A 20,782-nucleotide genomic window follows, 5' to 3' on the forward strand; every position below is an offset into this window, starting at 1 on the left:
CAAATGTGTTTGCTTATTTTTTCTTTAAGCAATGGCTTTTTTTCTGGCCACTCTTCCATAAAGCCCAGCTCTGTGGAGTATATGGCTTAAAGTGGTCCTATGGACTTTGCAGCTCCTTCAGGGTTATCTTTGGTCTCTTTGTTGCCTCTCTGATTAATGCCCTCCTTGCCTGGCCCGTGAGTTTTGGTGGGCGGCCCTCTCTTGGCAGGTTTGTTGTGGTGCCATATTCTTTCCATTTATTAATGATGGATTTAATGGTGCTCCGTGGGATGTTCAAAGTTTCTGATATTTCTGTACTTCTCCTTGGTCTTCATGGTGCCGCTTGCTTGGTGGTGCCCCTTGCTTAGTGGTGTTGCAGACTCTGGGGCCTTTCAGAACAGGTGTATATATATACTGAGATCATGTGACACTTAGATTGCACACAGGTGGACTTTATTTAACTAATTATGTGATTTCTAAAGGTAATTGGTTGCACCAGATCTTATTTAGGGGCTTCATAGCAAAAGGGGTGAATACAAATGCACGCACCACTTTTCCGTTATTTATTTTGTATAATTTTTTGAAACAAGTTATTTTTTTCATTTCACTTCACCAATTTGGACAATTTTGTGTATGTCCATTACATGAAATCCAAATAAAAATCATTTAAATTACAGGTTGTAATGCAACAAAATAGGAAAAACGCCAAGGGGGATGAATACTTTTGCAAGGCACTGTAGGTTGGATGCAAAATAGCGTTTTTTAACAAGCTGGTTTAATATTAGAAGTCAGAAGTATCTGCTCATTGAGGAAGAAAATAGCCTTTTGCTCTTATAACTGTTTATAATGCTGTAATTACTCTAGTTTGTAAGAACATTATATTAAGATGTTACATAGTAATTATGTAATTGTATGGTCATGTAGTTGATTGTTTTTTTTTTTGATTACTCAAGTAGAATAGGGCCTGTTTCTTATGCTTGTGTGACAACAAAATTGTTGTGATTCGAGTTACAACTTTTCTTTTAGCTAACATTTCTGATGTTTTGTCTTTTCTATCAGATTGAGGTTGCACTGTAAGAGGAACAAGCTGGTGAGAGAGCTGGAGGAGATGGTTCGCCTGGCATCATCACTACACACTCAGCTCAAGAGGTACATTCACTCACCTAAACAACACATTCAGCAACTGTCAACCAACTGTAACACAGCACTACCACACTGCCAGTTCAGGAGGCACAATCACTTAAATGTATCTACTTAAAATGTAAACTCCTATTGCACAACTCAATGTGCACATTCCAAAAGAAAAATTAATAAGAATACATTTTATTGTCTACATGGAGACACGGGCAACGTTTTAACCTTGGAGGTCTTGGTCAGGTGAGGTGAGGTTACAGTCACCAAGGTGTAACAGTACATCACTACTGTACTCTCTCAGCTCTAAAGTTATTCACTAATAAATAACACTGCTATTAGCACAAGCCTCTTTGTCCTCTCCTATCTTGCCTCTCACATCTCAAATGGGCCTAGTACATTCAACACCTTCATCCAACTAACCCATTTGTCTGCTGAGGCCTGTTGCAAGCTGTTACATCAGGCATTTTAGATATACCTCACAACCCTGCCTAGCCTGGTGCCTTGAGCCTACTTACAACCTTTTGAGGGGGAAGAGTGAAACTTCAATCCAAGGTCTACATTTACCTCATCTTAAAGGAGTGTATCTTTCATTTATAGAGCTCCATAAATTCACACAAGATTCTAGACCTCTCGAGTGGCGCAGTGCTAGCTGTTCGAATCCAGGCTCTGTCGTAGCCGGCCGCGACCGGGAGACCCATGGGGCGGCGCACAATTGGCCCAGCGTCGTCCAGGTTAGAGGAGGGAATGGCCGACAGGGATGTAGCTCAGTTGGTAGAGCATGGCTTGGGTTGTCGGTTCGATTCCCACGGGGGGCCAGTATGAAAAAAATAAAAAAAATAATGTATGCACTCACTAACTGTAAGTCGCTCTGGATAAGAGCGTCTGCTAAATGACTAAAAAGTAAAATGTAGACTACAGTATTTTATCTACTGAGTGGCTCATATGGTTCATTCAGTTCTATGAGGGAGTGTTGGTCTTAAAATAATATGAGGGAGGGATAGGACTTTGAGTATTTAACCTTTTCTCTAAAAGCTCAAGATGTGTCTTGAATTTCAGTTCTGAAACATGAGTGTGTGTTTCAGAAATGGACTCTGTTAAACTGAAGCTGTGTTTTATAAGATGATGCGAAGTCTCTGTTAGAGAACCATATATGTATTAAAGCCTTTTTTCAAAAGACTCTCTTTTAATCAAATAAGTAACTTCAACAATAGTGTTAGTCTCTTTTTCTTCTCTTTCGCTCTCTCTCTCTGTTTTTGTTATCTTAGCATGCCTAATTCATCCTCTGTTTCTAGCTGATATAAATCAAAGGGCTGTGATGCAGAGAGAAACTCCCCTGTGTCTTTCCTAATGAGCTTGCCAAGCTTTAATTACTATGTTTTCTGTCGAGCAGACACTGCATTTGAAGTTACTGAGGGCTAAAAGATGGGAACAGAGGAGAGGAGATGAAAATGAGGAGAATAGGTTTTCCAGTGCCCACACAGATGGCTATGGAAGGCATAGGTCTGCCTGGAGTATGTTCCTAGCTCTTCTAACGCTGTGGTCCTCTCTCTCCCTCTTGGTCCCGCGCTCCCTTTATCCACCGTCCACTCCGCTTTTCTCTCACTCCTTTTTGCTGCCCCCAATTTTTTTTTTCTCTCTCTCTCTCTCTCTCTCTCTCTCTCTCTCTCTCTCTCTCTCTCTCTCTCTCTCTCTCTCTCTTCTCTCCTTCTCCCCATCCAATCCTCTCTGATTCTCTCGCTCTCTCCTCTCCATCTCCTCTCTTTATGCCTTCTTTCTGTCTAATTTTCTTTCCGTCCTCCTCCCCCTCCAATACTCTCTTCTCTGCCTCTCTCTCCTCCCTCCTCCCCATCTCTCTCCCTGCAGTCTTTCGGCCAGCACACTGTCGTGTTCATCAGGCAGCAGCCATGGCTCTCTGACCTCCAGCCGTGGTTCTTTAGCCACCACGTCCTCCCTGGGCTCCACCTCCTCCCTGAGCTTCACAGATATCTACCTGGAGCAGCCTGAGCTGGGAGACCCTGACTTCCAGAACAAACTGGACTCCCTACTGCAGGAGGGTGGCCCGGGGGTCAGCTACCGGCCCTCCAGCTCCATCACCACCATCCACGAACATGAGGTGGTCCCCGGAAAAGTGTCCGGAGAGAGAGCGGGCGATAAGGGGGGTATTGTCGGTGGGGGAGCAGAGGCCAGAACCAGGCTACAGGCGCTGAGACTATCAGAGACACCGAGGTCGATGAGTTCACTGTCACCGAGGTCTTCGCTGTCGTCGCTCTCACCGCCCTGCTCGCCACTGGTCACAGACTCCATATTCCTCTCTGGTGAGAGGTTTATGGGGCCGGGGGGCCCTGGTGGGGGGCTGGACATGGAGCTGCATAGCAGGCTGACAGAGCTAGGGCTGGGGCTAGACAGGGAGGAGCAGCAGCACCGTGGAGGGGTGGAGCAGGATGCCACTATCATAGCTGGAGAGATGTTTAAAGGTACAGTCACTTTCTGTCTATTATCTGACATTATTAAAGCTCTCTTTTAATGTCACGAGAGTCAATGTATTGACTGCTACTGTAGACTTGTGTAGTGTTGGTGTATAGTGGAGTATATGGTCCTCATGTCCATTGTGAACCATAAATAATTAATATGTTTAAGTTATACGATCTACACAAAACACATTACAAATCATAGCAATATCAGCAACACACTAAGAAAGATATGAACATTAGGAACACCTGCTCTTTCCAAGACATAGACCAGGTGAATCCAGGGGAAAGCTATGATCATTTATTGATGTCACCTGTTAAATCTACTTCAATCAGTGTAGAAGAGGAGGAGACAGGTTGAATAAGGATTTTTAAGCCTTGAGACAATTGAGACAGTTGAGACATGGATTGTGTATGTGTGCCATTCAGTGTGAATGGGCAAGACAAAATATTTAAGTGCCTTTGAATGGGGTATGGTAGTAGGTGCCAGGCGCACCAGTTTGAGTGTGTCAAGAACTGCAACGCTGCTGGGTTTTTCACGCTCAACAGTTTCCTGTGTGCATCAAGAATGGTCCACCACCCAAAGGTCATCCAGCCAACTTGACACAACTGTGGGAAGCATTGGAGTCAACATGGGCCAGCATCCCTGTGGAACACTTTCGACACTTTGCAGAGTCCATGCTCCGACGAATTGAGGTTGTTCTGAGGGCAAAAGCAGGTGCAACTCAATATTAGGAGGGCGTCCTTAATGTTTTGTACACTCAGTGTATATGGGTGTTAGAGTTTACGTCAGGGAGTAGGTTATAGGTTTCCAGTAGTAGTAGTAGTAGTAGCAGTCGCAGTCGTAGTAGTAGTAGACTTGCATAATGGCAAGCCTGCACAGTGTGACCCAGAGAGAGAGAGAGAGACAGGGCTGTATTAGTGTACCCTGCTGATGTAACACACACCTCCATTCAACACTCTACCTTTATTGGACTGGAAGGTCAGGCTTCCACCTCTGTAGTAGGTGTGTTTACGTGCGTGTGTGCATGCACCTCGTGAGGAATTCAAGATTGCACCTGAAACCTGATTGCCAGTGGGGGCACACCGGGGGGAGGAGGGAGAGAGAAGGGGTTGAGTTACAGCCCACTGTTACCTGTATGGTGTACTCCAGCTATGCAACTCAGCACCGGTTCCCATGGCCGCCATGGGGGAAAGGTTGTGACAAGGTGTTGTTCGTCTACACTCCTCTTCTCCTCCCCCTGTTTTCCTCTCCTCTTCCCAACCCCCTCTTCCCTTAGATGCCATAGTGCAGGTCAGAGGTACGGCAGGGGCGGGGCCTAGGAAGATGGGCGTGACGTCAGCAGTGTCTGATGAGTCGGTGGCGGGTGACAGCGGGGTGTACGAGCCCTCAGAGAGGAGGTGGGTACTGTAGAAAGCCATTGGGTCACCTGGAGGAGAGGTGTTTACCTAATTGCTTTACTCTGGAGCAAGGCTTAAGACCATGTTCAGTAGCCTGAACCTTCATGGATAGTATTGAAAGATAGGGGTGTTTAATGAAGAACTATCTGATCCACTTAATATTGAACTAATGTTAGGAGGGCGTACAGTAGATCCAGTAATTAAGGTCAAACACACCATGTTGTAATTTGCTTGAGATTAGGTCAGGGCACCCAGTAACTACTAGATGTGTATGTAAATTAAGTTATTCATAAAGCTAGACCTCAAATTGTAGAGGTATGATCTGATGGTTTATCTATTAATTTATCTATTTTTCGATTACTATTAGAAAGTGACAAGCTGTCTGCAGTGTTTTGTTTGAACCGTTTGACCCTACAACCTGAGGGTCTTTTTGCCATATGTTGCCAGTCCCTCTCATAACTTACTGTGGTGTTTTGAAGTCTGGTAGCCAGATCTGTATAGACTGATATCACCACTATAATATGAATGACATGACTTCAAATATAAGGTTGATGGCTAAAGCACAAACCAGGTCTTGCTTCCAGGTACTGTATTTGATAGCAGCTTTGTGGATCTAACCCTAACCCTGTATGTGTCACTGTTCCCAGGTCAGTCCTCCCTGCAGAGCTGCTGCTGGGCTGTGAGGAGAGGGGAGGACCACTAGGCTGTGCCCAGGTCAGGCTGGGCCTGAAGTACGAGGTGAAAGACGAGCGCTTCACTGTGTTCGTCATGCAGCTCTCCAACTGCAGCGCCCTCGCCCTGCCACCAGACCACAAAATGTATGTAAGCAAAGTTACCTTTTCTCTTTGCTTTAGGAGTGAATGACTGCCATTACTTGGTTATGTGAAACACCTCTCCGATGACTGTGCATATGCTGTGTGTGGATGTCTTTGTTCCCGCTTCTCATAATCAATTGTTTGTTTGTTTGTATTGAAAGTACTGTATGTTTCCTCTGTCCTTAACTGTACACTCATCTGTGTGTACATTGTCTTTAGGTGTTTAACTGTCTGTGTGTCTCCTCCATAGATACATCCGTGTGGTGGTGCTCCCGTGCTCAGAGCCCACCTGCTGCCTCTTCCGGACGCGCGGCTCTCTCCCACAGGACACCGTGGAGGTCAGCGAAGTCTTCGGTGTCCAGATGGCCCACAATGCCCTGCGGCAGAAGACCCTGAGGGTGGACATCTGCCACACCAGGCCGTCTGGCCGCGAGGAGTGTCTTGTAAGTGTAACGACCATTGCTGGTCTGTCACTCGTCTCTCAATTCAGCGTCAACATAACAAACAGTCCACACCCAGATAGAGTGCAAACACTTCTACGGTGGTGTATTTGCTAAGTGTACATTGAAATTCCTATGTATACCTTTTATCGTTCCCTTGTGTTGTCATTGAAGCATATGACAGTGGTTTATTGCTGTTAGTGGATAAGAGCTTTTTGTCCTTCCTAACACTCTGTACTGTCTCATGCATGTAGTCTGTTACAACCGTGTATAACATCCTTCAGTAGACTGCCTTTTAACTCTTATATGGCTTCCTGCTGTCCTCTGGGCAGGCTGGTGCTCAGATAAGCCTGGCTGATGTCAACACCTCTGGGGAGAGATGTGTCAAGTGCTACAACCTCCTCAGCTACTCCTTCATGCCACAGATCAATAGCAAGGACAAAAAGACCGGGACGACTACACAGTCTGAAAGGGTAACATAGACATTCATTCATCATGTATAACAATGGCCTGCATTTCAAAAGGAAATTGATCAGTTATTGTGAATCTGAATAGAAGTGTTATGAATATCTAAACATACTGTATCTAATGAATGGATGTAACAGATGAGTTACAATGTGTGTGTGTTTGCTGTGTGTTCTAGAGCTCTGTCCCCACCACAGAGAGAGTAGCAGGCAGTCTGGAGGGTGCATCAGAGGAGGATGAATGGTGAGCTCTCCCTTCACTAACACCAGCACCTTTATCCTGTTATTCTCCTGTCTTCTCCTCCTCCCAATTTTAACCTCTACAGAGGACATTCTTCCATACTCGTCACAGTCAATGAGGGAGATCTTGTGTCTCACAGTTGAATAACTGTTCCCACCCTTCCCCCTCTCCCATCTGTCTTTCCCATGGGAATAAGCTCAGACGTTTAGTGGAAATTTTGAAAGCCCAGTGGCACACTAACCACCCCTCCTTCCCCACAGCCCCTTGCAGGTAGAATGGGGAAGGTGAATAACTGACAGGTTGCTCCCTCTCTCTCCTTACCTCCCTCCCTCCCTCTGTCGGTCTGACAGTGTTTCAACCCTCTACAGGCACAGTGAAGAGCTGGAAGGAGAAGGGTTTGAAGACGAGGAAGACAACAACACAGAGGGTGCGGGGCCTCTAGAGGAAGAGGAGGGGCTATATCCTGACAGTAGCCAATGGGAGGGAGAGGAGGTGACAACCAAACCGACTCAAACAGGAACCATGGCGGAGAGGGTAAGTGGAGACTCCATCAACTGTTATAAATACTATATGAATAAATGAATACTATTTTATTTGATATTATTTAATTATTTGACCTATTTCCAGATGACGTTAATGGGAAGTATTTGAGTGAAAACATGTATATTAATTTGATTCAAACGCAACAGTTCTACAAACCCAAATTGATATACAGACTAACAAATGTGCTGTATGACGTAACTATGAATGACATGATTAGAGTTGTAACAGTAATTGAACATAACAGTACATTTGTAAGCCCAGCTTGACTATGTAAAACAGACTTCATTCTAAACTGCTCTCCTGCTCCGTCCCCAGGTGAACAAGGAGACCAGTACCGGCCACCACCACCACCATGCCTCCTCCTGGGTGGTCCGGCCCAAGGAGCGTCGGCCCCACGATGTGCCCCAGCAGAATCCCTTCATCCGGGGCAACGCCATCATCCGCTCCAAGACCTTTTCCCCTGGGCCCCAGAGCCAGTACATCTGCCGGGTGAGGGCAGGCACTCTAGTGCATACAATACATGGATATATTTAGTACATATCTAGTATATAGTAGTGCATATCTATGCTAGATATACATTTATATTAGTACATATCTACTCTCAAACACATTCAGACAAACTTGTTATTTAATTCCATCTGCTAAATGACAGAAATTTAAAATGCAGTTCACTTTGACTACTGTTTTCTGTTGTGCTAGTTCACTTTGACTACTGTTTTCAGTTGTGCTTAGCTTTGGAAAGCATCCCTAACCCAACGAAAGCTGTCATTCATGTCCTTCTTGTTCTAACTTTTTTATTTTGAATGGTTTGTTTTTGCCTTTCTACTATGTGATGATCAGATCAACCGCAGTGACAGCGACAGCTCCACTCTGTCGAAGAAGTCTCAGTTCGTCAGGAACGCATCAGAGAGACGCAGCATGCGCATGAAGAAGGTAGACACTACTCACTTAGTATCCATCCCACCATAGTACATAGATCTGGGGTCGGCAACAGGCGGCCCGTGGGCCAAAACTGGTTTGCAAGTGTTTTTTTTTGGGGGGGGCAAAGTTGAGTTTTTGGTCAGGATTTTAGTTTGGGGGATTTTTAGTTTTTGGTCAAAATATCCTGTACAATCACTAGGAATGAAGCTAAACAGGAAATCTGGTCTCAAGTAATGAAATGATTGTTATTTTCAAATACAATCTCTTTTTGGGCTTAGTTGTGGTCAATTTGCAGTGTACAAATTATTATAATTATGTTCCGACCATCCGCTCCGACAAAAAACGGCCCGCGGCTGAATCTAGTTGCCTACCCCTGCTGTAGATCCTATCTATCATTCTTTATTTTTATACTGAATAAATACCCACTTTGTATTCATCATTTTACACAGAGATCCTATCTATCGTTTTATATTTCTATGATAAACCACTCACTGTATCTATCCCACCATAGAGATACTATCTGTCATTCTTTATTTCTACGCTATAAATACCAATTTAACTTTCCATTTCTGTCTGTTAGCCAAGGTTCTCAGTATAACAAGTACATTTTCTTCCCGTTCAGTCTCTCTCTCTCTATTCCTTTACTCTGTTCAAACTGACAGTCTAATAGTGCAGTCAAGTCTCAGGCTGTGGCCACATTAGTTATTCTCAAAGGGAGACATTTACATGTTTGCTTTCCCAGACCTAGCGAGACCCAGCCTTCAGTAAAAGTGAGTCTTAATATTTAATGGCTGGTTGAATTTTTAATGCAGCTTGACATTCTCTGGCCTCTATTAATGCTGGGACCAGGAGTGAACTCTGTCCAGGACAGATCTGTCTGTCTACCTGCTGGGAAAGAGGAGGAGAGTGGAGGAGAGGAGAGGCCACTGGGAAAGGGCTGCTTTGTCTCCCTGTACCTCCTTATGTGTGTGTGTGTGAGAGAGCGTGTCTAATGTATAAATTACTAACCCACCATTTCCCTCTTCCTCCTCTCCTCCCCCCAGCCGCCGGTGCGGGGCCTGGACGGGCTGTTGCGGACCAGTTTGGACCTGGAGCTGGACCTGCAGGTGTCCAGGACTTGCCACACGCGACTGGCCCAGGAGCTGCGGGTCCTCAGGGAGCTCAAGGAGCAGCTGGAGAGGGCCCGGCAGCAGGGCACCAGAGACCTCCCCACCTGGGTGCAGGACGACGAGCGCTTCCGTCTGCTGCTCAGACAGGCCGAGAAACAGGTGGGAGAGGGAGATACACTGATCCCCCCCAACACTCCATCACTAATAAGTGCTCTATATAGGGAATAGGCTTCCATTTCAATCAAAATCAAATTATATTTGTCACATGCGCCGAATACAACGGGTGTAGACTTTACCGTGAAATGCATTCAGATGCAGACTTTATGAGACAGATGGGAGGCTGTATGTATGTAAATCATTGGTCCAATACACACCTGTGAAATATGAAGTGAGGGGTTAGATGCTGTTCTAGCTGGTGACTGGCCAGGAGGAGTTGTTAAGGCCTATTATCCAACTTCTCTCTAAGCATCTGTGTGGTGGTGTTGTCTGCAGACCCGTGAGGAGCAGCTGCAGGAGCAGAGGGTGGAGAAGATGATGCGTGCTGCGGCCAAGGACGTCCACAAGATCCGAGGCCAGAGCAGGAAAGAGGTGCCCGAGGTCCAGTCCTTCAGGTCAGTACTGTAGAATACATTACATTACATGGTACAGCAACAGTATAGTGTAACAGACCTCTTGTAAGAGGAGTTGGTCCATTAAGCCTTTTCTCTTTCCCCATGTATTAGATGAATGACAATGTTTATATTGTATTTAGCTTCTCTCACAGGTCTCAAAGCATTAGGTTCAGTTGGATGGACTACAATTTGTCGTCCATTCCATTTGTATACCAGTTAGTCTAGGAATGTAAGATTATATGGAATTTTAAATTGGGAAAATGGCAATTTTTTACATTTTAGTCATTTACAGTGGGGGAAAAAAGTATTTAGTCAGCCACCAATTGTGCAAGTTCTCCCACTTAAAAAGATGAGAGAGGCCTGTAATTTTCATCATAGGTACACGTCAACTATGACAGACAAAATGAGATTTTTTTTCTCCAGAAAATCACATTGTAGGATTTTTTATGAATTTATTTGCAAATTATGGTGGAAAATAAGTATTTGGTCAATAACAAAAGTTTCTCAATACTTTGTTATATACCCTTTGTTGGCAAGGTCAAAAGTTTTCTGTAAGTCTTCACAAGGTTTTCACACACTGTTGCTGGTATTTTGGCCCATTCCTCCATGCAGATCTCCTCTAGAGCAGTGATGTTTTGGGGCTGTCGCTGGGCAACACGGACTTTCAACTCCCTCCAAAGATTTTCTATGGGGTTGAGATCTGGAGACTGGCTAGGCCACTCCAGTACCTTGAAATGCTTCTTACGAAGCCACTCCTTCGTTGCCCGGGCGGTGTGTTTGGGATCATTGTCATGCTGAAAGACCCAGCCACGTTTCATCTTCAATGCCCTTGCTGATGGAAGGAGGTTTTCACTCAAAATCTCACAATACATGACCCCATTCATTATTTCCTTTACACGGATCAGTCGTCCTTGTCCCTTTGCAGAAAAACAGCCCCAAAGCATGATGTTTCCACCCCCATGCTTCACAGTAGGTATGGTGTTCTTTGGATGTAACTCAGCATTCTTTGTCCTCCAAACACGACGAGTTGAGTTTTTACCAAAAAGTTATATTTTGGTTTCATCTGACATTCTCCCAATCCTCTTCTGGATCATCCAAATGCACTCTAGCAAACTTCAGACGGGCCTGGACATGTACTGGCTTAAGCAGGGGGACACGTCTGGCACTGCAGGATTTGAGTCCCTGGCAGCGTAGTGTGTTACTGATGGTAGGCTTTGTTACTTTGGTCCCAGCTCTCTGCAGGTCATTCACTAGGTCCCCCCTGTGGTTCTGGGATTTTTGCTCACCGTTCTTGTGATCATTTTGACCCCACGGGGTGAGATCTTGCGTGGAGCCCCAGATCGAGGGAGATTATCAGTGGTCTTGTATGTCTTCCATTTCCTAATAATTGCTCCCACAGTTGATTTCTTCAAACCAAGCTGCTTACCTATTGCAGATTCAGTCTTCCCAGCCTGGTGCAGGTCTACAATTTTGTTTCTTGTGTCCTTTGACAGCTCCTTGGTCTTGGCCATAGTGGAGTTTGGAGTGTGACTGTTTGAGGTTGTGGACAGGTCTTTTATACTGATAACAAGTTCAAACAGGTGCCATTAATACAGGTAACGAATGGAGGACAGAGGAGCCTCTTAAAGAACAAGTTACAGGTCTGTGAGAGCCAGAAATCTTGCTTGTTTGTAGGTGACCAAATACTTATTTTCCACCATAATTTGCAAATAAATTCATAAAAAATCCTACAATGTGATTTTCTGGATTTTTTTTCCTCATTTTGTCTGTCATAGTTGACGTGTACCTATGATGAAAATTACAGGCCTTTCTCATCTTTTTAAGTGGGAGAACTTGCACAATTGGTGGCTGACTAAATACTTTTTTCCCCCACTGTAGCAGACGCTCTTATCTAGAGCGACTTACAGTTAGCGAGTGCATACATTTTTCATACTGGCCCCACGTGTGAATCGAACCCACAATCCTGGCGTTGCAACTGAGCTACAGGAGGCTGCATGGCTATGATATGGATTGGACGTTTCTCCATTTAAATTTCATGATCAATGCTAGTCCTTCTAAGTCGACTGGGATTGAGTAATTGACGCTGGCTCTGAAGCAACTGAAAGACGTTCGCCTCAGTGAACACACAGCCTAGCATTGAAAAATAAAGATTTGCTCTGTTCACTGTACAAAAAGGGAGGTTAGTTGTGTTTTTTGTCTCGTTAAGATAAGACTTTTCTCTTCTGATTTAAGAGAGAAGATGGCCTTCTTCACTCGAGCAAAGACCAACATCCCTGATCTGCCTGTCGACGATGTGTAGCGCATTTAAAGTATTCCACAGTCTTAACTGCTGTTTCCAAGGAGATGACTCTGACGCAGACTTCTGGTGGTATTATGAAGAATGGAGAATAATAAAATAATCATGTATAGGAAAAAATACCATCACATCTTTTTAGATCTCAAAGTTGCTAATCTGTATAGTTTTTTTATTAGCAACTAGAGCATTGTTTTATTTTCGTCCTCCACTCTCTCTCTAGCATTATTGTTACTGTTACCAATAAGTGGTTGTTGGAAGCGACCTTTAGATGTTTTATGGTAAAATCGTCATTCCAATACACACCAGCCCTTTCTGTGTGAAATTTGAAAAGATTGTGAAGAGAAATGCTGTTCTGTTCATTAGCCAGGACCACTTACTCGCTGTAATCTAAGATGTGAAAATAGACCCCCAGAGGTACTTTACTTGAACATTATTTATAGTGCAACAAATCTACAAAATCAATATTCTGATTGTATGATGGTGTACTATGACCGAATGTGTGGTTGGTTGTACAGTATACTGAAACTGTCTGTCTGTCCCTAGTGGCATTGTCTTTTCCTATTTCTGAACACACTACTGTATATGGCATCAGTGTCTGTAGTACCAGTCAGACCATCTATACTGTACTTTACTGTACATGGCTCTTGTAGTAACTATCTCTCAGCATTGTGTAGGAACTGCACTAACTCTCACGTATACTCAGGTAGTTTATCGGATAGTTTGTGCACTTTTAAAATAGGAATCTAAAAAAGAGGATGGAGGCGTTGAAGAAGTGGGAGGAGTACTCCACTTCAGGCTGGAGTGATTGTTGAATCACCGCTTAACGAAGCACATGATTGTGAAAGACAAAAGAAGTGGAGAAGATAACTCTTGTATTTTAATGAAGATAATTGCTGGCGATAAACTCCCCATTGACTGCATGATTTAAAACGGTAGTGAAGTGATCCAAAAACTGCGAACTCCCAAGTATATCTTAGCTTAAAGTCTGATCATTTTTCCCACTCTCATCCCTTTTACCCCCCTCCCTTAAATTCCTTGTAACTGGACATTTACATTTACATTATTTAGCAGACGCTCTTATCCAGAGCGACTGATGGGGGGGGGTAGAAGGATTACTTTATCCTATCCCAGGTATTCCTTAAAGAGGTGGGGTTTCAAATGTCTCCGGAAGGTGGTGAGTGGACATTTTGAAGAACCATACAAACAGTATCCCAATCGTTCTTCTGTTCTATTTTTTGCATCTCTCAACTGGACTTTCTATATGTGAACCTTATCACACTAACTGGGATATTTGTCAATGAGCCCCTTCCCTTCCAAAGAGGATCTTCCCTTCTAGTCTTGGGCAGTACTAGGGACCCCTGTAGCACACTGGCAAAGCTTTAGTACATAGAGAGATTAATAAGATTAGGTCTGTCTCTGTATCCATCCTGCATGGAGCATTGTCACATCAATGACCACAGGAATTGGCGAGACCGCACAAACAGATCTGGGACCAGGCTACACTTCTAGTCTAGCACCACATGGAGCTGTTTAAACCAGCCATATTCCCCAATATCTCTCTGTAAGCAGACATGACAAAGTCCTCCTGATGATGTCTCTTCATCTCTGCGTGGTGCCTTGCCTGGCAACACTGGGTTTGAGTGCTGCTCTCTGTGTCAGAGGTATAGTTGAGCAGGCTTACTGTTGCGAGTACATATCTGGCTCTGTGAATGATCACGTCTGTGATCTTCACAGGCGACTCATAGTGTCTGTGTTAATGAAATGTGATGAAGAAGTGAAATGTGTAAGTGGATCAACAGGCAGTAGAGGGAGAAATCAGAGCGCTTTAACTAGGCTACTGGAAACTGTACAGGGAGAGAGATGTAGACTAGATCAGAACAGTCGGCTTGCTACTCTCTCTCCCTGTAAACACTCAATAATGGATGGCATTTCAGATGATAGAGATGTGTTGGATGTGGGTTTGAAGGGGTGATCATAAGGGGATATGTACAAGGGCCCCTGTTCACATGCTTAACACAGATGCAAATGTCTGGAGTGTTTTGAAGATTTTAGATGTTCGTGATTAGTTTTGCTTATCAACAAATCCTACTCTCACACACACTTTTTTGTGTTGACCAAGCATGATCGTGTGATACCAATTATATTAGGCCTGAATTACAATCTACTGATACTGAAGTAGCTAGAAATGTAACCTACTTTTCATCAGAAACATAGCTAGCTTCTTTCCCTCTCAATGGAGCACTTTTTAGCACCATATGTAGAGAGCACCCCACTTAAAGCTCAATTCAACATTAGGCTAGTTATAACTGTGGTGCTGTACCGATTTGTCCAATCAGTCAGAGTCAGAGTGGAATTAAATCACATGCCTAGGAACTCAATTTATGTAATAGCACAAGACCTTGGTTGGATTTTTTTGATGGTCATGAATGGGCATGCATTCACAATAACATTCTGCAAACGATGAGTAGAAATCACTGGTGTCAAGTGTCCCACCACAATGGACATTGCTCTGTAGTTTGATGAATACATTCCATGTTTCATACTCTTTACAGACAAAATGATACCCTGATTTTGAACACCAGAAATTATTTTCTAATCCACCCCATACTAATAATGTTAGATCAGACAGTTTCATTCCTTCACTACTTTTTTCCTTACTAATAGTCTGTGAAGTTCACATGCCATTCCATAATGCACTGGTTATCTTTTGCCATCTTCTTCTTCGGTATCATGGCGTTCGCACATTTTGTTTGCATGCCGCCACCGTTACACGTAAAAAACATTTAAAGGAGAAGGGGGAAAAAAAGGAAAGTATTGCACCACCAACTAAAAGGTGCTGCATGGTCAATCTGACGTCTGCATTGTCCGTGCAGCATTTACGGTGAAAAGGCCTCTGCAGAAGTCAGGGCATTCATATTTATTGCGCTTCGCGGAGCAGTGCAGAGCTGTTGAGCAGAGCTGTTGTGAAGGAAGTTGTCAAGGAAGTGAGTTTGTGTTTATACAGGACCTACCGTCCCCACCTACCATCAACCAATCATGTCAATGTGGAGCTATACGGAGCCCTCCGCATTGTTAAAAAATTTGAGAGGCGCACGGCAATGCGGTACGGAGCTTGATTTGGCCTCTGGAGGCTCCGCAATTGCGTCACATCTCCATATGAAGCCTCCGACCATATTTTCGGATCAAGCATAAATTGCCTTTAACCCTACACCTATATACCACTATTCCATAAAAATCACCACCCCATTCCACTACTTTCACCCTAACTGATCCTACACCAGGCCGACTGCCTGGGAGGACGGGACTCTTGTTCAACACACCTTGTAACTCTTCTGCAGTAAAACCTTGTACACCCAAGTACTTCTCTGCAGCTGCTACCGCAACATCTATTTTCTGTGATTTACGTTCTACTCTGACCCTTGCAACCTCAACCTGTCTCTCTCGCACCGGGCACTTCTGATCCCCAGCAACATTGGCACCCCCACAATTGACACACAGTTTCTTCCACCGATACTACACATTCCTTTGTCCCTTGCCCTCATGCACACTTCTCACAATCTCCCTCCTACACACTGCTGCAACATGACCATAAGCTTGGCATCTGAAACACCTTGGTGTGTTCTGCACAAAGGTTCTCACGGGATAGCTGACATATCCTAACATTACTTTATTAGGTAAAGACTCTGCTTCAAAACTCAAAAGGACAGACAGCATCATCTCAGTTTCACCACGCTCGCCACCGGGTCTGCGTCGCACAGGGAATCTTCAATTTCAGTTGCTCCACCTCTTAACTTAACGCCACCCTAGTAATCGCTCCTTTCAAACCTCTGGCCCAACCCATCGGTTTCTAGACCAATCAGACGGCCCCGAATATGTCACATTTGGTGAAGTGTCAGGAAGGTATTCAGATCTAGACCCTAGAGATAGATAGAGTAATCATCTTTGTATCTGTGCCATTATAGTGTATGTGACAACATGGGCAGCGCCATGAGGTGATCTCCATTTTGAAGTAGTTAATTTTCTTCACGATTTGGCTGATCTCTCCTGATGACCCGGTTGGACATGACTCCAACAGGGTCACCAGGAGGAATCAGCCAATGAAGTTGGAAGTCCCACCCAGCTGACTACATTAAAATGGTGGATGTCCTCGATGGCGCTGCCCATGCTAATACAGCCTTTTGGCCACTAGAAGTCTCTATCTTTCTCTATGATCCAGACTCATTGTGGAGAAGAAACAAACGTCTGTGGTCGTGGCGTAGTGTTTGTCTGGAGCAGGAGTCTGGGTAGCCAGGCAAATCAGATGGCACCATCAGACCCAACTCCTTGAATGCCCTACTCCTTGAAGTTTGCAGTTGTAAAAAAAAAAACACTTCTGCTCAACCATTTTTCTTTTACCTTTTAGTTTGTGTGCTTTAATGTATTTATACTTGGCCTCCCGAGTGGTGCAGCGGTCTAAGGCAGTGCTAGAGGCGTCACTACAGACCCTGGTTCGATCCCGGGCTGTTTCACAACCGGCCGTGATCGGGAGTCCCATAGGGCGGCGCACAATTGGCCCAGCGTCGTCCGAGTTAAGGGAGGGTTTGGCCGGGGTAGGCCGTCATTGTAAATAAAAATGTGTTAACTGACTTGCCTTGTTAAATAAAAATAACAACTTGGGATATCGCTTTTTAGTAGGAAAAGTAACGAAATCTCTGCTGGAGGACGTCTTTTTAAAATACACTACATGACCCAAAGTATGTGGACACCTGCTCGTCGAACATCTCATTCCAAAATCATGGGCATTAATATGGAGTTGGTCCCCCCTTTGCTGCTATAACAGCCTACACTCTTTCTTTGGGAGGCTTTCCACTAGATGTTGGAACATTGCTGCGTGGACTTGCTCCCATTCAGCCCTAAGCATTAGTGAGGTCGGGCAATTATGTTTGCAGATTGTCATGCTGAAACAGGAAAGGGTCTTCCCCAAACTGATGCCACAAAGTTGGAAGCACAGAATCGTATAGAATGTCATTCTATGCTGTAGCGTTAAGATTTCCCTTCACTGGAACTAAGGGGCCTAGCCCGAACCATGAAAAACAGCCTCAGACCATTATTCCTCTCCACCAAACTTTACAGTTGGCACTATGCATTGGGGCAGGTAGTGTTCTTCTGGCATCCGCCAAACCCAGATTAATCCGTCGGACTGCCAGATGGTGAAGCGTGATTCATCACTCCAGAGAACGCGTTTCCCCTACACGAGTCCAATGGCGGCGAGCCTTACACCATTCCAGCCGACGCTTGGCATTGCACATGGTGATCTTGGGCTTGTTTGCGGCTGCTCGGCAATGGAAACCCATTTCATGAAGCTCCCGACGAACAGTTCTTGTGCTGACGTTGCTTCCAGAGGCAGTTTGGAACTCGGTAGTGAGTGTTGCATCCGAGGACAGACGATTTTTACGCGCTACACTCTACTTCGCGGCTTAGCCGTTGTTGCTCCTAGACATTTCCACTTCTCAATAACAGCACTTACAGTTGACCGGGGCAGCTCTAGCAGGGCAGAAATTTGACGAACTGACTTGTTGGAAAGGTGGCATGCACGTTGAAAGTCACTGAGCTGTTTGTCTGTGGAGATTGCATGGCTGTGTGCTCGATTCTTATACACCTGTCTGCAACGGGTGTGGCTGAAATAGCCGAATCCACTAATTTGAAGGGGTGTCTACGTACTTTTGTATATATAGTATATAAGTTGTTGTTTTTTTCCTCCTTTGGACCATTTCTATCCTTTGACAATTTTACAAACTGTACAATGTTGCACTTCACCACTGTAAAGGAAAGACACTCTTCATGGCACAGCAATTTATTCTACTGGAATAAGACATTAACTGTATACTGTGAATGGATCCTTTGGAGAGTGTGTCTTTTTAGATTAAATATGATTTAAACCTGAGGCGAAAATGTGGTCACCATCCAAAAACAGAACACTACTTTTTGTTGCCTCAAATAATGTGTACTGTTTGCATTTGAATGTGAACTGTTTACTTTTTAAAAAATCATGATTTACTCCAGTGTAGAGAGAGTAAACCTATCAGAGGTCTTATATTAGGACTTCTTATTGGATTTCAGTGTCTAGATGGAACAGTACTATCTATATGTGAATTAACTGAAGCTAGTCACGATTGACTAGATGGTTTGTAACTATTGAATCTAAAGGCTTAAATGTACTTCTATAACACCACCCAGCATGTATATTGTTGACAGAAGTGGTGAAAATAATCAGAAACTAACGATGAAGTAAGTCTTGCTTCAAGTAATCAAAACCATCACTGTCAGAAACTGAAGCTAGTAGTTATGAATGATTTGTTGTCATGTAGGATGTGATATAATTCTTGTTTGTTTTGAAGTTCAAGTGCATTTTTGTTTGATTATTATGTTTTAATCTGTTGTATTAAGGATGGCAAAGAGCCTGGTATGTGTATGGAAATGGTTTGAGAAACACGTATTTATTGCACTTTCTGATTTGGGTGTGTGCTGTTTCCTTTCTCATGAGACTCCTGAAAGCTGTGAATTGTATCATGGACACTGTACTGTCAACCAGAATTGTAAATATTTCACCAGCACAAAAAAAAATGTTTTGTAGTTTCACAACAAATAAAAAAAGTTTTTGTTCTACTCTTGCCTGTGCTTTCTCCTCTTTGTGTATCTGTGGTGTATTCAATGTCAATTTTGAAGGTCATTTGCAGAGCATTGCAATTTGAGAATAAAAATAACAACATTGTTGCTATGTTTTATGAAAGTTAAAGCATAACTTTATGGCCCTTCCCATAGGGAGGCGCACAATTGGCCCAGCGTCGTCCGGGTTTGGCCGGTGTAGGCCGTCATTGTAAATAAGAATTTGTTCTTAACTGACTTGCCTAGTTAAATAAAGGTAAAAAAATATATATATATGGCTGTTGTACCTATTCGTCTGTGGTAGTACCTTGAGTACCCACACGAGGTCGGTAAATGGAATTTCCTACATTTTACTTCATTGCGACTCTGCCTCATCTAGGTTCAGAAACACATTTAGCTAGCTAGAAACACTCATCTAGGCTCAAACTCATTTAGCTAGCTAGAAACAAACACAAATGTACTGTTCTAACGTTATACTTTTACCGAAAATGGGAGATCCTGTGGCTGAATACACGTCCCGACTTCAACAGCAGGTCAGCTCTGATACTTTACAAAGACCTCTTGGTTTGCAATAATGTACTGAAGTTCTGCCTCATCTAGGTTCAGAAACACATTTAGCTAGCTAGAAACACTCATCTAGGCTCAAACTCATTTAGCTAGCTAGAAACAAACACAAATGTACTGTTCTAACGTTATACTTTTACCGAAAATGGGAGATCCTGTGGCTGAATACACGTCCCGACTTCAACAGCAGGTCAGCTCTGATACTTTACAAAGACCTCTTGGTTTGCAATAATGTACTGAAGTTAAGCAAATGTAGGTAGCTACGCTAACGTGGACTCGTTTCTGTCGTAATGTGTGGCAACTGGCTAGCTTGCTGGCTGACTGGCTGGCTAAACATTGCAGCAACTTGCTAGCTGCCTTGAAATGTGCTATAAAACGTGTAAAATCTGCCTGATGCTAGGTAAGTGTTATCTTTGTTGTATTCTAGCTAGCTGTATTCAGTGTGTGTGTTACTGCAAAGACTGGTTACAGGTTAGCTGTCACTCATGATGTTGAAAATGCAGCCATGCATTCAGTGTACGTACGGCCCTTCCCATATAGACGTTTCCTGATAACTATCAATCATGACATACTGTAACGTTAAGGGACAATTATTAGCTAATTTAGCTGAAGCTTTCAGTTTTGTTCTGACGGGTGTGGCATCATGTGATTTTCTCAATATCTGCTATCAGTAGCTACATTTATGAGTTTGAGTCAAAGTCCTGAATATTGTCATTGCACACTGTACCTCAACCAATCCTGCATTTGTGCTGTTTTCGTAGACCGGGTATAGGTGTAGAGGCAGGACATTTTCTTAACAGTGAACCCTTCGTCTGTCTAGGAGCAGGATATCCATTCCCTGACTTCTGAGATCGAGAGCCTGAAGAACCCACAGAACCTGAGATCGTTCTCACACCTGGATGGGCTGAGAGAGGAGAACGCCAAGCTCAAATACCGCCTCAACGTCCTCAAAAGGGTGAGTGATCACTTGCATAGGTATTTCCACACTCCACGCTGGGTACATTAATGTTATGAGATTGAGCTATCTTATTCATTCACAGGATTACAGGCAATATCCGCACTGAGCTAAAGGGTAGAGCTGCCGTTTTCAATGAGCGGGACTCTAACCCGGACGCTTATAAGAAATCCCGCTATGCCCTCCGACGAAGCAT

The 20,782-nt window shown here is 43.9% G+C and overlaps 2 protein-coding genes across 5 annotated transcripts in view; both read left to right on the top strand.

The window, feature by feature from the left end:
* LOC121579412 (protein KIBRA) overlaps positions 1–13,538 on the top strand; it is a 36,565-nt gene extending 23,027 nt beyond the window's left edge. Inside the window, exons 10-22 of one of the 2 annotated variants that reach the window (XM_041893991.2) lie at positions 1,039–1,128; positions 2,977–3,587; positions 4,862–4,982; positions 5,630–5,800; positions 6,048–6,240; positions 6,570–6,710; positions 6,881–6,945; positions 7,311–7,476; positions 7,801–7,974; positions 8,326–8,418; positions 9,450–9,674; positions 10,008–10,126; positions 12,359–13,538. In XM_041893991.2, the coding sequence (XP_041749925.1) occupies positions 1,039–1,128; positions 2,977–3,587; positions 4,862–4,982; positions 5,630–5,800; positions 6,048–6,240; positions 6,570–6,710; positions 6,881–6,945; positions 7,311–7,476; positions 7,801–7,974; positions 8,326–8,418; positions 9,450–9,674; positions 10,008–10,126; positions 12,359–12,425 (2,236 nt within the window). In that variant the 3' untranslated portion in view covers positions 12,426–13,538. Of the gene's footprint in view, positions 1–1,038; positions 1,129–2,976; positions 3,588–4,861; positions 4,983–5,629; positions 5,801–6,047; positions 6,241–6,569; positions 6,711–6,880; positions 6,946–7,292; positions 7,477–7,800; positions 7,975–8,325; positions 8,419–9,449; positions 9,675–10,007; positions 10,127–12,358 lie in introns of both variants that reach the window. The other variant, XM_041893990.2, reaches the window with a different exon arrangement.
* A 5,861-nt stretch (positions 13,539–19,399) lies between these two features.
* The window catches only part of LOC121579414 (arginine--tRNA ligase, cytoplasmic), a 28,460-nt gene continuing 27,077 nt past the window's right edge, over positions 19,400–20,782 (top strand). Inside the window, exons 1-2 of one of the 3 annotated variants that reach the window (XM_041893995.2) lie at positions 19,400–19,600; positions 20,452–20,586. In XM_041893995.2, coding sequence (XP_041749929.1) covers positions 19,523–19,600; positions 20,452–20,586 — 213 coding nt within the window. In that variant the 5' untranslated portion in view covers positions 19,400–19,522. The other 2 variants (XM_041893994.2, XM_041893996.2) reach the window with 2 other exon arrangements.

The sequence above is a fragment of the Coregonus clupeaformis genome, chromosome 13 (genome assembly GCF_020615455.1).
Source record: "Coregonus clupeaformis isolate EN_2021a chromosome 13, ASM2061545v1, whole genome shotgun sequence".
In the NCBI taxonomy this organism is placed as follows: Eukaryota; Metazoa; Chordata; class Actinopteri; order Salmoniformes; family Salmonidae; genus Coregonus; species Coregonus clupeaformis.